The sequence below is a fragment of the Myotis davidii genome, unplaced genomic scaffold (assembly GCF_000327345.1).
Source record: "Myotis davidii unplaced genomic scaffold, ASM32734v1 scaffold88, whole genome shotgun sequence".
In the NCBI taxonomy this organism is placed as follows: domain Eukaryota; kingdom Metazoa; phylum Chordata; class Mammalia; order Chiroptera; family Vespertilionidae; genus Myotis; species Myotis davidii.
In genome coordinates, this window is record NW_006300377.1 from 5056222 (window position 1) to 5069802 (window position 13581).

Sequence of the window (13581 nt, forward strand, 5' to 3'; positions counted from 1 at the left end):
AGAGCCGCCGCCCGCGCCTGCTCTGGGCGCCCAAGGAGTACACGCTGGTGCGCGACTAGGCGCCGGGGCCAGGCCTCGCGCGCCCCCGCGGACACCTGCACCCCGGGACGATGCGCAGTGAGCGGAACCGCAAGGAGAGACCCTGAAGCCATCGGGTCCCTTCTGGAAGCAGCATGGCGCTCTGGAGGACAGGGAGAGGTGGGGTGAAAGCAGCCCTGCCACCTCCTGCAGGTGCCCAGACAGGAGGTGGGGGCGCCCTGCCTTCGGGAGTGTTTTGCCCCCGCCTGCGCGCGGACGGTGTTGTGGTTGGACCTGCGCACGTGGTCCTTCAGCGAAGGCCATCAGGACGCTGAAGAGAATGATCACAGGTCCTGGCAGCCACACCGCACACCTGGAGCCACACAGCAAGGTCTCAGGTAGAGAGAGGCAGGCCCGGGGTCCTAGGGTTTCGTGGACTCACTCTGTTGGTGAATTCAACCTACAAGAGCAGGGATGCAAAGCTCTGGAAGAGAAAAAGCGAGGGGCCCCAGGGATGAGTTGTTGAAATCAACCAAGATCTCTCAGCACAGGAGCCTCCGTGGGGGATGCAGCCGTTCTCTGGCCCTGTGGCTGGCCCTGTGGCTGGCCCTGGGGTATTGGAGACGGCTGCTCTCTTGGACGTGCCTACCTTGGCAATCAACGCTTAAAGTGGGCACTTGCATTGCAAAAGGCAGAAGAAAAAAAAAACTCAGGAAGGGAGCTTCTCACTTGCAAGCCTCCTTTCCCTCGCTTTCTGCGGGGAACTGAGGCAGAGACCTTTCACCTCTGACCTTACTGAATTTAGTCTATGCCACCTGAAGGGATGTTTTAGCCCCTCCCCACCCCTCCCTCCACCCCCGTTTTTTTAAAATGAGGAGACTGGATGCCAGTGGCATCCAGCTCCTTGGCTTTGACCTTTCATCTCCCTGGCCCTCAAGCATAGTTTGTACATATTTAAGTAATACTATTGTAGATGAAAAGGGGGCTGTGGCATAACCTAACAAGTTCAGGGGGCCACAGGCAGGCCTGATAAGCTCAGCGGCCACACAGGACGGTCTGATCCTAAATCCCTCACTGGGCAGGCCATGGTAGGTAGTCCCTTCCCAGGACTACAGCGTCCTAGCAAAGGCCAGCCTTTACCTCACGTGAGTTCTGTCCACTGTTCTTACGCATTGAGGGTAACAGACCTTGGAAATGGCACAGTAATCACCTTTCTAGACCCTCGAGGACACAACACAGGCACCAGAGCGCAAGATCCGCAGAACCCCTCCTGGGTACCTGGTCCCCCGATACCATCTCCATGTGCTGTGTTAATGACTGGTTGTCCGGTCCTGCAATATAAACCATGTTTCTCTGTTTTGCTTTTTATCCAGTCCTAGAGATTTGCCCGCTTTGCTTTCTCCCACCTCCCTAAATCTGTCACCAATGATTTGATGTATCCTCCTTGTTGTTTTTTTTCTCCTTTAATTCTAAATGCATCCAAGGAACTGCAAAACTGCCTTTTTCCAGAGCATTTTCTCAGTCTTTGAGATTTTGTTTCTAGGCAAACTTTGGTTCAAACTCTTTCTTAGCATTTTTTATAGGAATTCATTTTTTTTCCTAATTTTTATTTTTTATTTTTTCATTTTTTTTTATTTCAGAGAGGAAAAGAGATGAAACATCAATGAGAATCATTGATCGGCTGCCACCTGCAGGCCCCACTCAGGGGATCAAGCCTGTAACCTGGGCATGTGCCCCAATTGGGAATCGAACCGTGGCCTCCTGGTTCATAGGCTGACGCTCAACCACTGCCACAATGGCCGGGCCATTTATTTATTTATTTACTTGTTTATTTATTTATTTTTTTAATCCTCACCCGAGGATATTTTTCCATTGATTTTTAGAGAGAGTGGAAGGGATGGGGAGAGAGAGAGAGAGAGAAACATCGATATGAGAGAAACACATCGACTGGTTGCCTCCCGAATGCACCGGGACAGGGAATCGAGCCTGCAACCGAGGTACCTGCCCTTGACCGGAATCAAACCCGGGACCCTTCAGTCCATGGGCAGATGCTCTATCCACTGAGCCAAATGGGCTAGGGCAACTCTTTTTTTTAAATGTGTTTATTGGGATGGTGTTTAAGAGAGGGCAACTCTTTTTTTTTAATGTGTTTATTGGGATGGTGTTTAAGAAGTTTATTGATTTTTAGAGAGGGAGGAAGGGGGAGAGAGAGAAACATTGATGGCACAATATTGATCAGCTGCCTGCCTCCTGCACACCCTCTACCAGGGAAGGAGCCTGCAACTTGGGCATGTGCCCTGACAAGGAATCAAAGCAGCAACATCCTGGTGCACAGCAACCTCCTGGGAGAATGCCCACCCAACAGCCAGACTGGCCAGGGCTCAAATAAGCTTTTATAATACTTTTCTGTATGTTGGGAGTTCCCTTGTTGGTATCATAATAAAATGAGTTATTCCAAAAGTGTCTTTATGGCATTTTTCCTGGAAGTCAATGTTTACAAAAATGACATTTCCTTGTTCTGGGGCTCATAGGTCTGTTTGGTCACAGTGTCTAGGAGAGATGTTTCCTCATCCATGGCTGCTGTCCAGACTGCATCCTCAGCCAGGGAAAACGCAGGCTCCGGATAGGAGCATGAAGTCATCGGGTCCTCCAGGAAAGGTGGTCCCAGGGCCAAGGCAACAGGAAAGGTAACCACTGGAAGCCCCTGAGCTTTTGTCTGACAGTTGGGAGCACTGAGGCCTGAGAGGGTGGGATTTCCCTCCAGGCCTCCTGAATCCTTTAGGTAGTGTTCGCATAGACTTGCAGTTTTAACAGCCTCCACTGCTCCAAGGCAGGATAGCAATGCCGGCTGTAAGCCAATCCTGATGGTGTTTATAACCTAGTAATTTGTATAAGCAAGTTCCAGTTATTGATGATGTGGAATAAAAGATGCCTCCCCGCTCAAAAGCAGCTCAAACTTCCCTGGTGCCTCTTACCTAAAGAAGGTAAAGCGAAATCCAGAAGGCCTTTTGGCCACTGGATTAGAAATGAGAACAGGCCAGGTGAACTGGAGAACAGGTTAGACTGTGATCTGGAACCTCCCTTCCTCTGGGACCACGATCCCCATCTTACCCTAGAACATGCACCAAGGGTCACACACAGGACCCTGGGGCACTAGAGACCTCAGCGTGAGCAGTTAAGACCTGGATGGGAATCGGAGGTTCATGCTCGTGTGTGTGACTGTGGACAAGTTCCTTACCTTTGCTCCGTCTCAGTTTTCTCACGTGTAAAGTGGGGTTCCAGTCGCCCTCTCTGCAGGGGTTGTGATGCTCCAGGAAACAGAACTTGCCGTCTCCCTCTCCTTGCCTGCCCCCTCCCCTTGCCTGCCCCCTCTCCAACAAGTTCATAGTGCAACAAATTCAGCAAACAGTCCTTCTCTCTTTAAAAGAGAAAGCGATGGCACACTCAAGGGTTTCTAGGTGCTGGGCTCGGGCAGCCTCATGCTGTGGGTGAAGCCAGTGGTGTGCTGGTGAATGTGCGGCAACCGGCTCTTGGAGGAAAAAGAAAGCCCAGTCTGTCGGGATTTGCACCACCAAGGATAGCCTGCCAGGGCTGAGTTCCAAGCTCCCACTGAATGCGGAGTGGAAAAGAGGTGTGCGCACCCTGCTCCCATGAGCCTGGGCAGCAGGTCCTCGAGAAACATCGATCAGCTGCCTCCTGCACACTCCCTACTGGGTATGTGCCTGCAACCAAGTTTCGTTCAACATCTTTTCCTTACAGCGTTGATGAGACACAGTAGGAACTTAACTATTGCTTATATCAGTCTGTGGTAAAATTGGTCTCGATATACGTCGTTTCCCTTAAAGCCAAAGAACCTATCATGACATGAAGGGAGGACTTGGCTGTACACACCACTGGCACAGGAATCAAGTCACTGAGGCAGGTGGCCACCCCTGGCCAATCAGCTGGAGCTGGGATGGGGTCATGTGACCAAATATGGCCAGAGCCCATCCTTTCACTGCATAGCAGGCTGTGGGGGGGCAATTTCAGAGAAAAAGATGAGTCCTGTGAGACTACTTAAAACGTGTTTTGGCTACTCGTCCGTTTCCCCTTCTGATGATAACACAGTCTGGCTTCCTCCGGGGGAGGTGCTGCAGGTGCTGGGGCTCAGAGCAGGGGCTCTTGGCCTGAGCCCACCACGTATAAACGTTTCGGTCATGTGACTGGTTCAGGGACCGCACTTCACCCAGTTCAAACCAGGAAGACCCACTCAGACTTTTGCTGGGACTTCTGGGAGAGACAGGCTTGACTGCTGGGAACCTGAGGGCTGTGCGTTTGGAGCTGTGGACTCCACAGGAATCCAAGGGTGAAGCTGTCTGGGAACAAAGCCAAGTGCAGAGACACTTCACCGAGCCCTGAAGCTGACCTGGCCCTGCCGTGTCCATGTTATGTAAGCCAGTAAATCCTCATTTCCATTGGGCGTTCTTCACCCCGCAGCCATGTCTCACGTTCACAAGGCCATGAAGGCTCAGAGGAGTGAGCTCCATGGTGACTCATGTCCAAGTCACTTCTGTCTCCCCCATAATGCCTAGCACAGGGCCTACCTTGATAAACTTTGGAGGAATTAATTCCTGCATTTCCCTCCTGGGCACTCAGAACACTGACCTCCATGGGGCAAACTTATGTGAAGGGGACTTCTTTTTTTTTTTTTAAATATATATATTTTTTTACAGAGAGGAAGGGAGGGGAATAGAGAGTTAGAAACATCGATGAGAGAGAAACATCGATCAGCTGCCTCCTGCACACTCCCTACTGGGTATGTGCCCGCAACCAAGGTACATGCCCTTGACCGGAATCGAACTTGAGACCTTTCAGTCCGCAAACCAACGCTCTATCCACTGAGCTAAACCAGTCAGGGCTGAAGGGGACTTCTCGATCCCCTCAGTCACTGGAATAGCTCCCACAAATCTGGGCACTCATGATGGTCCCCCAAAGAGGGTTGGGAGAAGCTGCAGTGAACCTCACCAGTGGACTCCATGTGTCTAAAAGGCTTCAGAACTAGACAAACTGGGGCTGAACTTACCTCCCTCTATTGCAGCATGATCCTCCGCAATATACCTCTCTTGGCCTGCTGCCCACTTCATAGGGGGTGGTGAGGTAATCAACACCATCTCCCTCCAAGTCTGGGGGGCGGGGGAGGGGAGAGGAGCAGTGGAAAGGTGCCCCCCAGCCCCACCCTCGCACAGAGCACGCCACACACCACCGCCACCCGGGTGCAGGTCTGTTTATTCTTCACAACAGAGAAATACAAAGAGCAGAGGGTTTAGAATTCCTGTGTGTCTTGCCCCCTTTAGTGTTTTTCCCCCACATTGGATTTTTTTCACTCCCCACCCCTTTTCTTAAATGTAACGCAAACCTCCTTCCTGACGCGCTGAGGGGCGCCTGCCCTCACCTCCCTGCCACCAAGATGCAGACTGAGAGGCCGACAGACTGTTTTCTCTTTTTTAATAAGGTAACTAGTTCTAAATAAGGTGGCCTGGAGGTCCCATAGAAAAAGCAGAGGGTGTTAACAGTATGCAGAACAGCGTATTTACAGGGAGTAACATGCGGACAAAAGCTACAATACTGAGTATCAGACGACGCAAGTCAAACAAAGGGGTGGGGGCGGGCGGGGGCAGAGAACCCTGTGGGAAAAGAAACCCCAGGAGACGTTAAACTGGTAAATCAATGGTGAGTTAAGGCTTAAAAAGTGTATAAAAATAACACAGTTAATATTCAAAACGGAACTCCAGATACAGAATATATAGATGAGTTTCTGTCTAGTTTTTTTTTTTCCCGGGGGATGGAGTGGGGCTTCTCCGGTCTCTGTACATGGTTCCTATATACACGGACACGCATGGCTTTCAGATCGGGGTGTGTCTGTGGGGGCTGAGGGCAGGGGCAGCTCCTGGGACCCTCCTTTCAGAGGACCCCTTCCCTACCGAGGGGCTGAGGGCCTGGGCTGGGGGTTCCCCCTCCGTGGCAGGGAAGACAAGTAACCCCTCCCTGGGTAATGTCCCATCTGGAGGAAATGATGGAGGGGGTCCTAGCCCCAGGCCCACTCCCTCCCCACCCCCCTGCCCACAGTCTGGGATGGTGGGAGAGGTAGCCAATAGGTTTCCTGGCCAGCACCGAGGTAGACTGGGGTGGTCTTAAGGGCATTGGGGGTCCAGGTCTTACCCAGCCCACCCCGCCCCATTTCCCTGGGCTGCACCCAGCCCAGCCCAGCACTGCAGCCTTTGGTCCTTCCGATCCCCCGGCCCCTCTCGTTTTGCCTCCTGAAGTCTGGGCGGCTCTGGTGGCTGCCGCCTCCCTCTGTTCAGTGATGCTCAGGGTGCAGCTCGCGGTCCACGCTGGGCACCCAGGGTGAGGGGCTCGCTCCAGCTGCCTCCTGCCCCTCCCACCAGCCCCCCCACCCTTTACAGTCCAGAAACCCAGGCCTGAGCCTTCCCTCAAGACCTAAGGCCATGGCAGGAGGCGGTCCCACGCTGCCCTCTGGTTCTCTGTGTCCATCTGTCCAACTCTTAATTTCTCGGTCTTAGCAGCACCAACTTCTTGGCCAATAAATATCTTTTTTGTTATTTCCAAAACAAACTTAAAAAAACAACAACAGTGAAGCAAGTGAAGGGTGGAGGGAAAAAGAAAACCCAACAGAGAGAGGTTCAAAGTGCTCTGAGATCGTCTTTGGATGCCACCAAACAGTCCAGTATCTTGCGGTCGGCCTGGCCACCGGAGCTGGGCCGGGCTGGGCTTCTGTGCCCCGGCTTTCTGGAAGGTCAGGAAGGTCGTTGCGAGCTCGGCTGTTCCTGGAGGGCCCTGGAGGGCGTCGGGCCTGGTGCTGCCCGGGGCTGTGTCTGCCAGCGGGCAGGGCGGCGCCTGGGGTCGGCTCAGATGAGGGAAATTCGCACCGGGATGCCGGGGGACTCCGTCCGCTGGGGCGAGTGATGGCTCACCAGGTGCTCCACCACCGTGTGTTTGGACATGTGCTTCATCAGGTAGGTCTCCTGTGGGCAGGGACGAGAGTCAGAGCATAAAACCAACAGCTGGCGGGGGAGGCAGAAGAGGCTGCAGTTCCCCCAAGGGGCCACTGGAGGGCTCCTTGGCAACGGGCCAGCCAGCGAGCAGCCGCAGCCTGGGGAGCAGCAGATGAGCATCCGCCGAGGTTCCAGGCGCGCCGCATCCACCGGTCCGGGCTGGCTCGCTGACCAGAGTCTGACCCCCCCACCCCCCGTGTTGGCTGGAGAGCTCATCCCTCAGCAGTGCCCACCTGGCAGTGCCTAGGGCCAGGCCAGCTGCCGTTTACCAGCGAGCTGCAGCGAAGTGTGCTGGCCGGGGCTCGCAGTGGAGGTGGAGTGCAGGCCTGGGTTTCAGCCTCGCTCTGGCTAAGTCATCTCACCCCTCCAAGCCTAGTTTCCTCCTCTGCAAGCAGGGTGGGCAGGAACAGTCTCACAGGGCTGCTAGGGTGATGTGGATACCGATCTTACCATGCAGTAAGTGTGGAGGGAACCATGCCTTCCCTGGCTTTGCATTTCATTCCAGGTGATGGTGGGAGCCCCGCCTCTGCACCCCCACACTGGACCCTCCCTTGAGGAGAAGTGGCGTCTGATGTGATTGGCGAGTTTGGAAGCATAAACTGGGCACGCTCAGCTCGTTCCTTGAGTGCCCCCACACAAGGCTCTGCTGAATCTGACTTGAGGCACCCACGTGGGTGGGCCAGGTGACCAAAGGCCCACCTGCAGGCCCACAGGCCTCACACTAGGCTGCAGGGTGGCACCCTGGTTCCCGCCTGCCACTCCTTGGCCTCATACCTCAATCTGCTCAGAATCCGGCAGAGAAAACCCTCAAATGTGGTGGCCACATGCTGTCACACATCAGAGGGAAGCAATCAGCAAAATCCAAACTAGGAAATGACTCTTCAATGAATAAATTGCAAAGAAAAAAAAAGGCAGGAGTCAGCGGAGCCAACAGATTAAAAGATACACTGACCCAGTGCAATGCAGAAATCCTATTTGGATGCTGATGAATAAAATTCTAAGTAAGTAAAATGATGGCATATGAATGCTTCCTGGGTATTGGATGTTAAGGACTTCGAGTGAATTATTTGTACGTATGTGTAAAGAGTCCTTATGTTTAGAGACACTAAGTGAACCTTTAGATGAAAGAGGATTGGCTGTGGGTTCTGGGGGCTGATGGGAACATGAGGATTCACTATTCTATGTTTCTTTTATGTATGACAGTAGTTTAAAAATCAATCTATTTTTCTTGTTCAGTCAGGCCCAGTTCAGGGTGGGGCCTCAGGCCAGGTGAGAGCTGACCCCTGCCTTCCCCCCAGAGTTCAGACAGATCCCCTCTAAGAACCCCAGCTGTGGATGCTGGAGGCACCTCCTCTAAGAATGGGGGTATAGAGGAGGGACAAGAGCTTGGGACTGGGACTGGGACTGAAGGTCAGAGGACGGGCTCCTAGGTCTCCGGGGCTCCCCACATATGCCCTTAGGGCCCTGGTCCCTGCAGGTCTGTCCTCCCGTCGCTCCTCTGCCTCTGACTCCAGGGAAGGGAAGCGCCAGGTGCTCGGCACTCAGCATGCTGCAGCCGCTGGCATCTGCCACAGACTGCTGACCACCCGCCTATAGTCCCTGCGTCCCCTCCAGCCAGTGTGACCTTTCTGGCCCCTCCTAGCTGGCCCCTCCCTGTGGCTTCCCATTCCCCCTGGAAAACATCTGGACTCCCACACAGGCCGCACAGCCCCAGGCGACCCATTTTCTTCCAGTTCCTGGAACACGCCTCGCTTGTTCTGCCTCAGGGGGCTTGCATCTTCTGTTCCCTGCAGGGAATGTTCTTCCCCCCGCCTCCTGGCCTCCTGCTCACCTGGCTCTTTCTCCTCCGCGGCTTCAGCTAAATGTTCCTTCCTCAGACAGCCTACCCAGACCTGTCTCTCCTTCCCCGCTCCATTTTGTCCTCCCTGCTGCTGTCTTTCAAAACATACTTTCCTTCTTAGCAATGGTTCTCAATCAGAAGCGACTGTGCCCCCCACACCTGAGACATTTGTCAAAGTCTGGAGGCATCTTGGGTTGTCACAGCTGGGAGGGGGTTGCCAGTGGGCAGAGGCCAAGAATGTTGCTAAGCATCCCACACTGCACAGGACAGCCCCGCCCCAGCAGAAAGGTGCCTGCCCAAACGCCACCATGGGCCGAGGCTGAGAAACCCTGCTTGGAGCGATCACCACAACCTGTCAGTGCATACTTATCTGTGTGGCCACTTATGTACTGTCTCCAGCAGCAGACGACATCTGTCTGGCTCATCCTGGTTCCCAAGCGCTGGCACAGGCGCTCAGTAAACCCTGAGTAAGTGTGTCAGCTGAGGCGGCTGAGGGCCAGTGGCCAGCCTGTGAGCTAAGATCTCTCCCTCCTCCGCTGACAGCTGAGGAAACTGAGGCTCCGAGCTGTCTGTCTGGTACACACGGGGTCTGTTACCCAGAATATTTGATCAGCCAGAAGCACACACAGTGATTCACCTGGACTCCCTCTTCTGAGGTCTGAAAGGCCCGTGTTTGGGAAATTCAAACCGAGGGCAGAGGGCTGGATGCAATGACCCTTCTGGCACTGTCCAGACCTTCCCTGACACCTGAGGTGGCTCTAGGCAAAGTCGCTCTGCCACCTTGTGGCCATGATGGGGGTTGCAGCTTCCCCAGAGGAAGCAGGCCTTTCTCCCTTCCCAACTCCAGAAAGCAGGGTACCAAGTCCCCCCACCGCGGCCTGGAGTATTCTGGGGCCTGGCGGGAACCATGCCTCTGAGCCCTAAAGGCCGCCGGGGAGCTGGGAGCTTGGCCTGGGGCTGCCTGAAAGGGAACTGGGAAACAAGCCCTGGGTCCACCACTCACTAGGAGCCCTGCCTGGGCCTCGGTTTTCTTGTCTAGAAAATGGCAACTGTCAGAACTGATCTGAGGGGGCGGAAGCGGAGGCCGGGGAGAGGAGGAGGCCCCCGGGGACCCCCAGATACTCACAGAGGTGTAGGCCCGCCCGCACATGCTGCAGCAGTAGGCCTTGGCGTGCTTGATGGCGTGCGCGGACAGGTGGATCTGCAGGGAGGCGGAGTCCGAGTAGGCCCGGTAGCAGTTGGGACACTTGTAGGGCTTGTCCTTGTTGTGCTGGCGCTGGTGAGACTGTGGGGAGCACAGGACGGAGTCAGGGGCCAGCAGGCCTCGCCCAGCCCCACCCCCTGCTTATGCTCCCTTTACAGGTAACTGCACCTGTTGGGCAGGAGGCAGGTGGCACTCACCTGGAGATTGGAGAGCTGAGTGAAAGCCTTTTCGCAGCCAGGATGCGGGCACTTGTAGGGTCTGTCGCCTGTATGGATTCTGCAAGGGGCAGCCCAGTGAGGTGGAGTCCGGCAGAAACCCCTAGGCCAGCTGCGGCCCCTAAGCCTTCACTGGCCCGTGCAGACCTCTGGCTCCCAAGCCTCCCAGGCTCCACTACACAAACTCTCCCCAGAGCGAGCCCCAGGCAAGAGCTGGGGTCTTCAGAGGCCACCCCCTCTTTCTCTGACCAACCACTAACAGTCTCTGATTAATGCCTTCCTGCTCCCCAAGTCCCTGCTGAGCCCAACCCTCCAGGGTCACCCACCCGGAGACCTGCCCCGACCTCCAGCTAGTCATGGAGGGCTTGCTGGGACTGCATTGGCCCCTGTCTTCTAAAAAGCCCACCTGCAGGCCACCCCTGAAAAGAGCTCAGGCTCACAGCTGCTTCCCTCAGAAAAAGGAGACACCTCCCTTTGGCCCCAGTATCTTTTTCCGACCCCTCCCCATGTCAGGCACGTGTCCATGCTGGCTACACGGTCACTCCAACTACTGAGAGAATGCAGGACAGGCTGGCCCTAAAGCTTAGCCCCTCTGTGTCCTTCCTGTGAGTCCTTCTGTACCCCTCATTCCGGTTCTCATCCTGGCTCCACCCCTTACTAGCTGGGTGACCTTGGGCAAATCACTGAGCCTCGGTTTTCTCATCTGCAAGATGGGTGTAAAATCCATCCCTCCCTCACTGGGCCTTATGAAGATAGATAATACATGAAAAGGGCCGAGCCTCAAGTACTGGCACACAGTGAGCACTCAGTGAACACTAGTATTATTATTCATTCACTGAACAGTTACTACATCAGGTACCTACCTCTGTGAACAAAACAGACAAAAACCACCACCTTGTGCAAACAGGCAGCAACACACAAGTCACACGTGGGAGGTAATGCGTGCTGTGAGAACAAGGTGAGGGGTCACGAGTGCAGGGAGGGGTGCAGGTTTAATCGGGGGACCAGGGCGGGCCTCATTGAGAGGCAACGTGGAGGCTGATGGTGTATTTTCAGTTGAAGTCTGTGGGCAGCACATGCCCGCCCTACAGCCAGGTGGGGACTCAGGTGGACCGAGGGGAGGTGTGTGGAGGGGGCCCTGCCCGCTCTCCCCACTCAAGCCTCCTCCTGCCACCTGGGCTTGCCTTTCATCACCTGTCCTGGCAAAACCTCTGAGCCAAGCAGGTGGGGAGTGAAACGCTGGCTGGGTCTGAACCGCATTTGCCTACTTTACAGAAGAGCATCAGGTGCAGGGAGGACCCAGCTCCGGCCCCCTGGTGGCTCCTTCCCTAAGCCCGGGCCACCTCGCCAACTGGGTTTGCTCTGCCCGTCACCACTCTTCAAGCAAACTGAGGCCCTGGGCCAGGCCCCATGCTGGCTGGGCTTGAATCAGGGGTGCTCCCTGCCATCAACAAGCCCATGACACGGAGACCGCCCATTGTCAACACCGATGAGTCCAAATTCCTTCGAAGCTCAAGGCCCTCGGCCGTGGGGTCCAGCCTCAGCTCCCTGCTCCCAAGCGCCCCATGTCCTGGTCAGAGAACTACGTCTCACCGATGCTTCTGCCGTCAGCCCTGCGCCCGCTGCCTCCTCAGCACGGGAGGCTGCCCTCCGACTGGGATCCGAAGGGCAGGGGCAGCCCGGTCTTGGGTGCGAGGCCAAGTGGAGCTGGGCTGGCGGGCCCTGAGGACCCCTACTCTGCCTGTTCGTTTCTGGGTGTCACGTTTTGGGGACATCATCCCAGGCTCCTGCACCCTGTCTCTACAATGGACGGACCTTAAGAGTCATCTAGACCGACCACCTGGTGCCAGAATCCACTCCATTCCCTCCCACCTTCGCTCCCCCCAGGGCTGTGGGATTCATTCAGCAAGAGATCCAGTGACAGAGGGGACTAAAGGGCCCTAGGATACGCACGGATTTTGACTGAAACCCCACAATACTCACCCAGAGTCCCCACCTCCCACCACTGCTCAAGTCAGGCCTCTCCGTGCCCGCGGCTCAGCCCCGCAGGCCCCGCTAGCATTCCAAGTTGCCTCCTACCTCCAGTCCTTTATCCAGGCTGGTCCCTCCTCCAGGAACAGTTCCCTCAGCTAATACCCAGCTAACCCCCCCACTCCTGTTCTCAGTATAAAGGCCCCTTGTTTGAAGCAGCCTTCCCTGACCCCCCGGACTAGGCCTGGCCCCCACAGCCCACCCCTCAAGCAGAAGTCGTGCTGTCACTTTCTAGGCGCGGATTTCTTGGCTGCCTCCTCGATCTCCTTCACCACCATCACCCCAGGGCCCGGCAGAGAGGACTCAACACACAGTCATCGACTGAACGGAGGAAAGTGAGTTCTTTCTCTGCAGTCAGTCAGTGACAGCAGTAACATGCTCGAGGTAATCAACATCCACTCATTCCTCAGGGGTATGGCACACGTGTTTGTTGACTGACTCATCGATGGTCCTCTGGGGACTTGAGGTCTTTCCTTAGTGACCCAGCCAAGACCTCCTGACCAGGAAACTCCCCCTCTGGCCTTCTCCCCAAAAGCCCCAGCTGCCTGGCCTCCCAGCCTCTGCCTCTCCCCTTCTGACGGTCACATAGCAGCGGCAGCACATGCCTCTGACCTTGTCGCATCCCTGCTTGGCGTCCTCCACTGCCTCTCCTCTTCCAGGACGGAGTCCAAACCCCCTGCCCCAGATTCAAGGCCTCAGTTCCTGAAGCCTCCCCTCTGCCGCTGCTCTCCCCAGAGGGGCATCTTACCAGCCTCCCCCAGCACATGTGCAGACATCCCCGCCCCCAGCAAGCCTCTGAGCCTTTGCTCATGCTATTCCCCCTGCCAGGAACACCCTTCCCCTCTCTCACTAGGGAGGGCTATGGGCCCTTTACCACCTGACCCAGACGGTCCTCCCCAACCTCCACCACATACTTCCCTCTTAGGAAGTTTCCACATCCACCAGCCTCCCGGGTTGTGGAGGGAGTTCCTTTGGGCCAGAGCCTGCCTCCGACCACGGATCAGTCCCTGTGTGCGGCCCTCCCTCTTTGGGGAGCCACTTTGGAAGAAAGAAGCACCAGCCTCCCCCTTCTCACGGATACTGGTCCCAAAGGTCTTCAGTCCCGGAGTTTCAAGTCAGGACCAAACCTTCAACTGCAGCGCCAGACCCCTCCCTTGTGGGGCACCTTCCCCCCAGGGGAGCACCCGCCACCGGCTCCCTCGCCTGTGGGGCTGGGGAGCT

General features: G+C 55.7%; 2 protein-coding genes across 2 annotated transcripts in view; one reads left to right on the plus strand and one right to left on the minus strand.

Moving 5' to 3' along the window:
• A3GALT2 (alpha 1,3-galactosyltransferase 2) overlaps positions 1 to 121 on the plus strand; it is a 12535-nt gene extending 12414 nt beyond the window's left edge. Inside the window, exon 6 of the mRNA XM_006777416.2 lies at positions 3 to 121. Coding sequence (XP_006777479.1) covers positions 3 to 121 — 119 coding nt within the window. The remainder of the gene's footprint in view (positions 1 to 2) is intronic.
• A 5145-nt stretch (positions 122 to 5266) lies between these two features.
• ZNF362 (zinc finger protein 362) overlaps positions 5267 to 13581 on the minus strand; it is a 19803-nt gene continuing 11488 nt past the window's right edge. Inside the window, exons 5-7 of the mRNA XM_015572781.1 lie at positions 10312 to 10390; positions 10037 to 10195; positions 5267 to 7040 (exon numbers count right to left, since the gene is read on the minus strand). Of these exons, the coding sequence (XP_015428267.1) occupies positions 6924 to 7040; positions 10037 to 10195; positions 10312 to 10390 (355 nt within the window). The 3' untranslated portion in view covers positions 5267 to 6923. The remainder of the gene's footprint in view (positions 7041 to 10036; positions 10196 to 10311; positions 10391 to 13581) is intronic.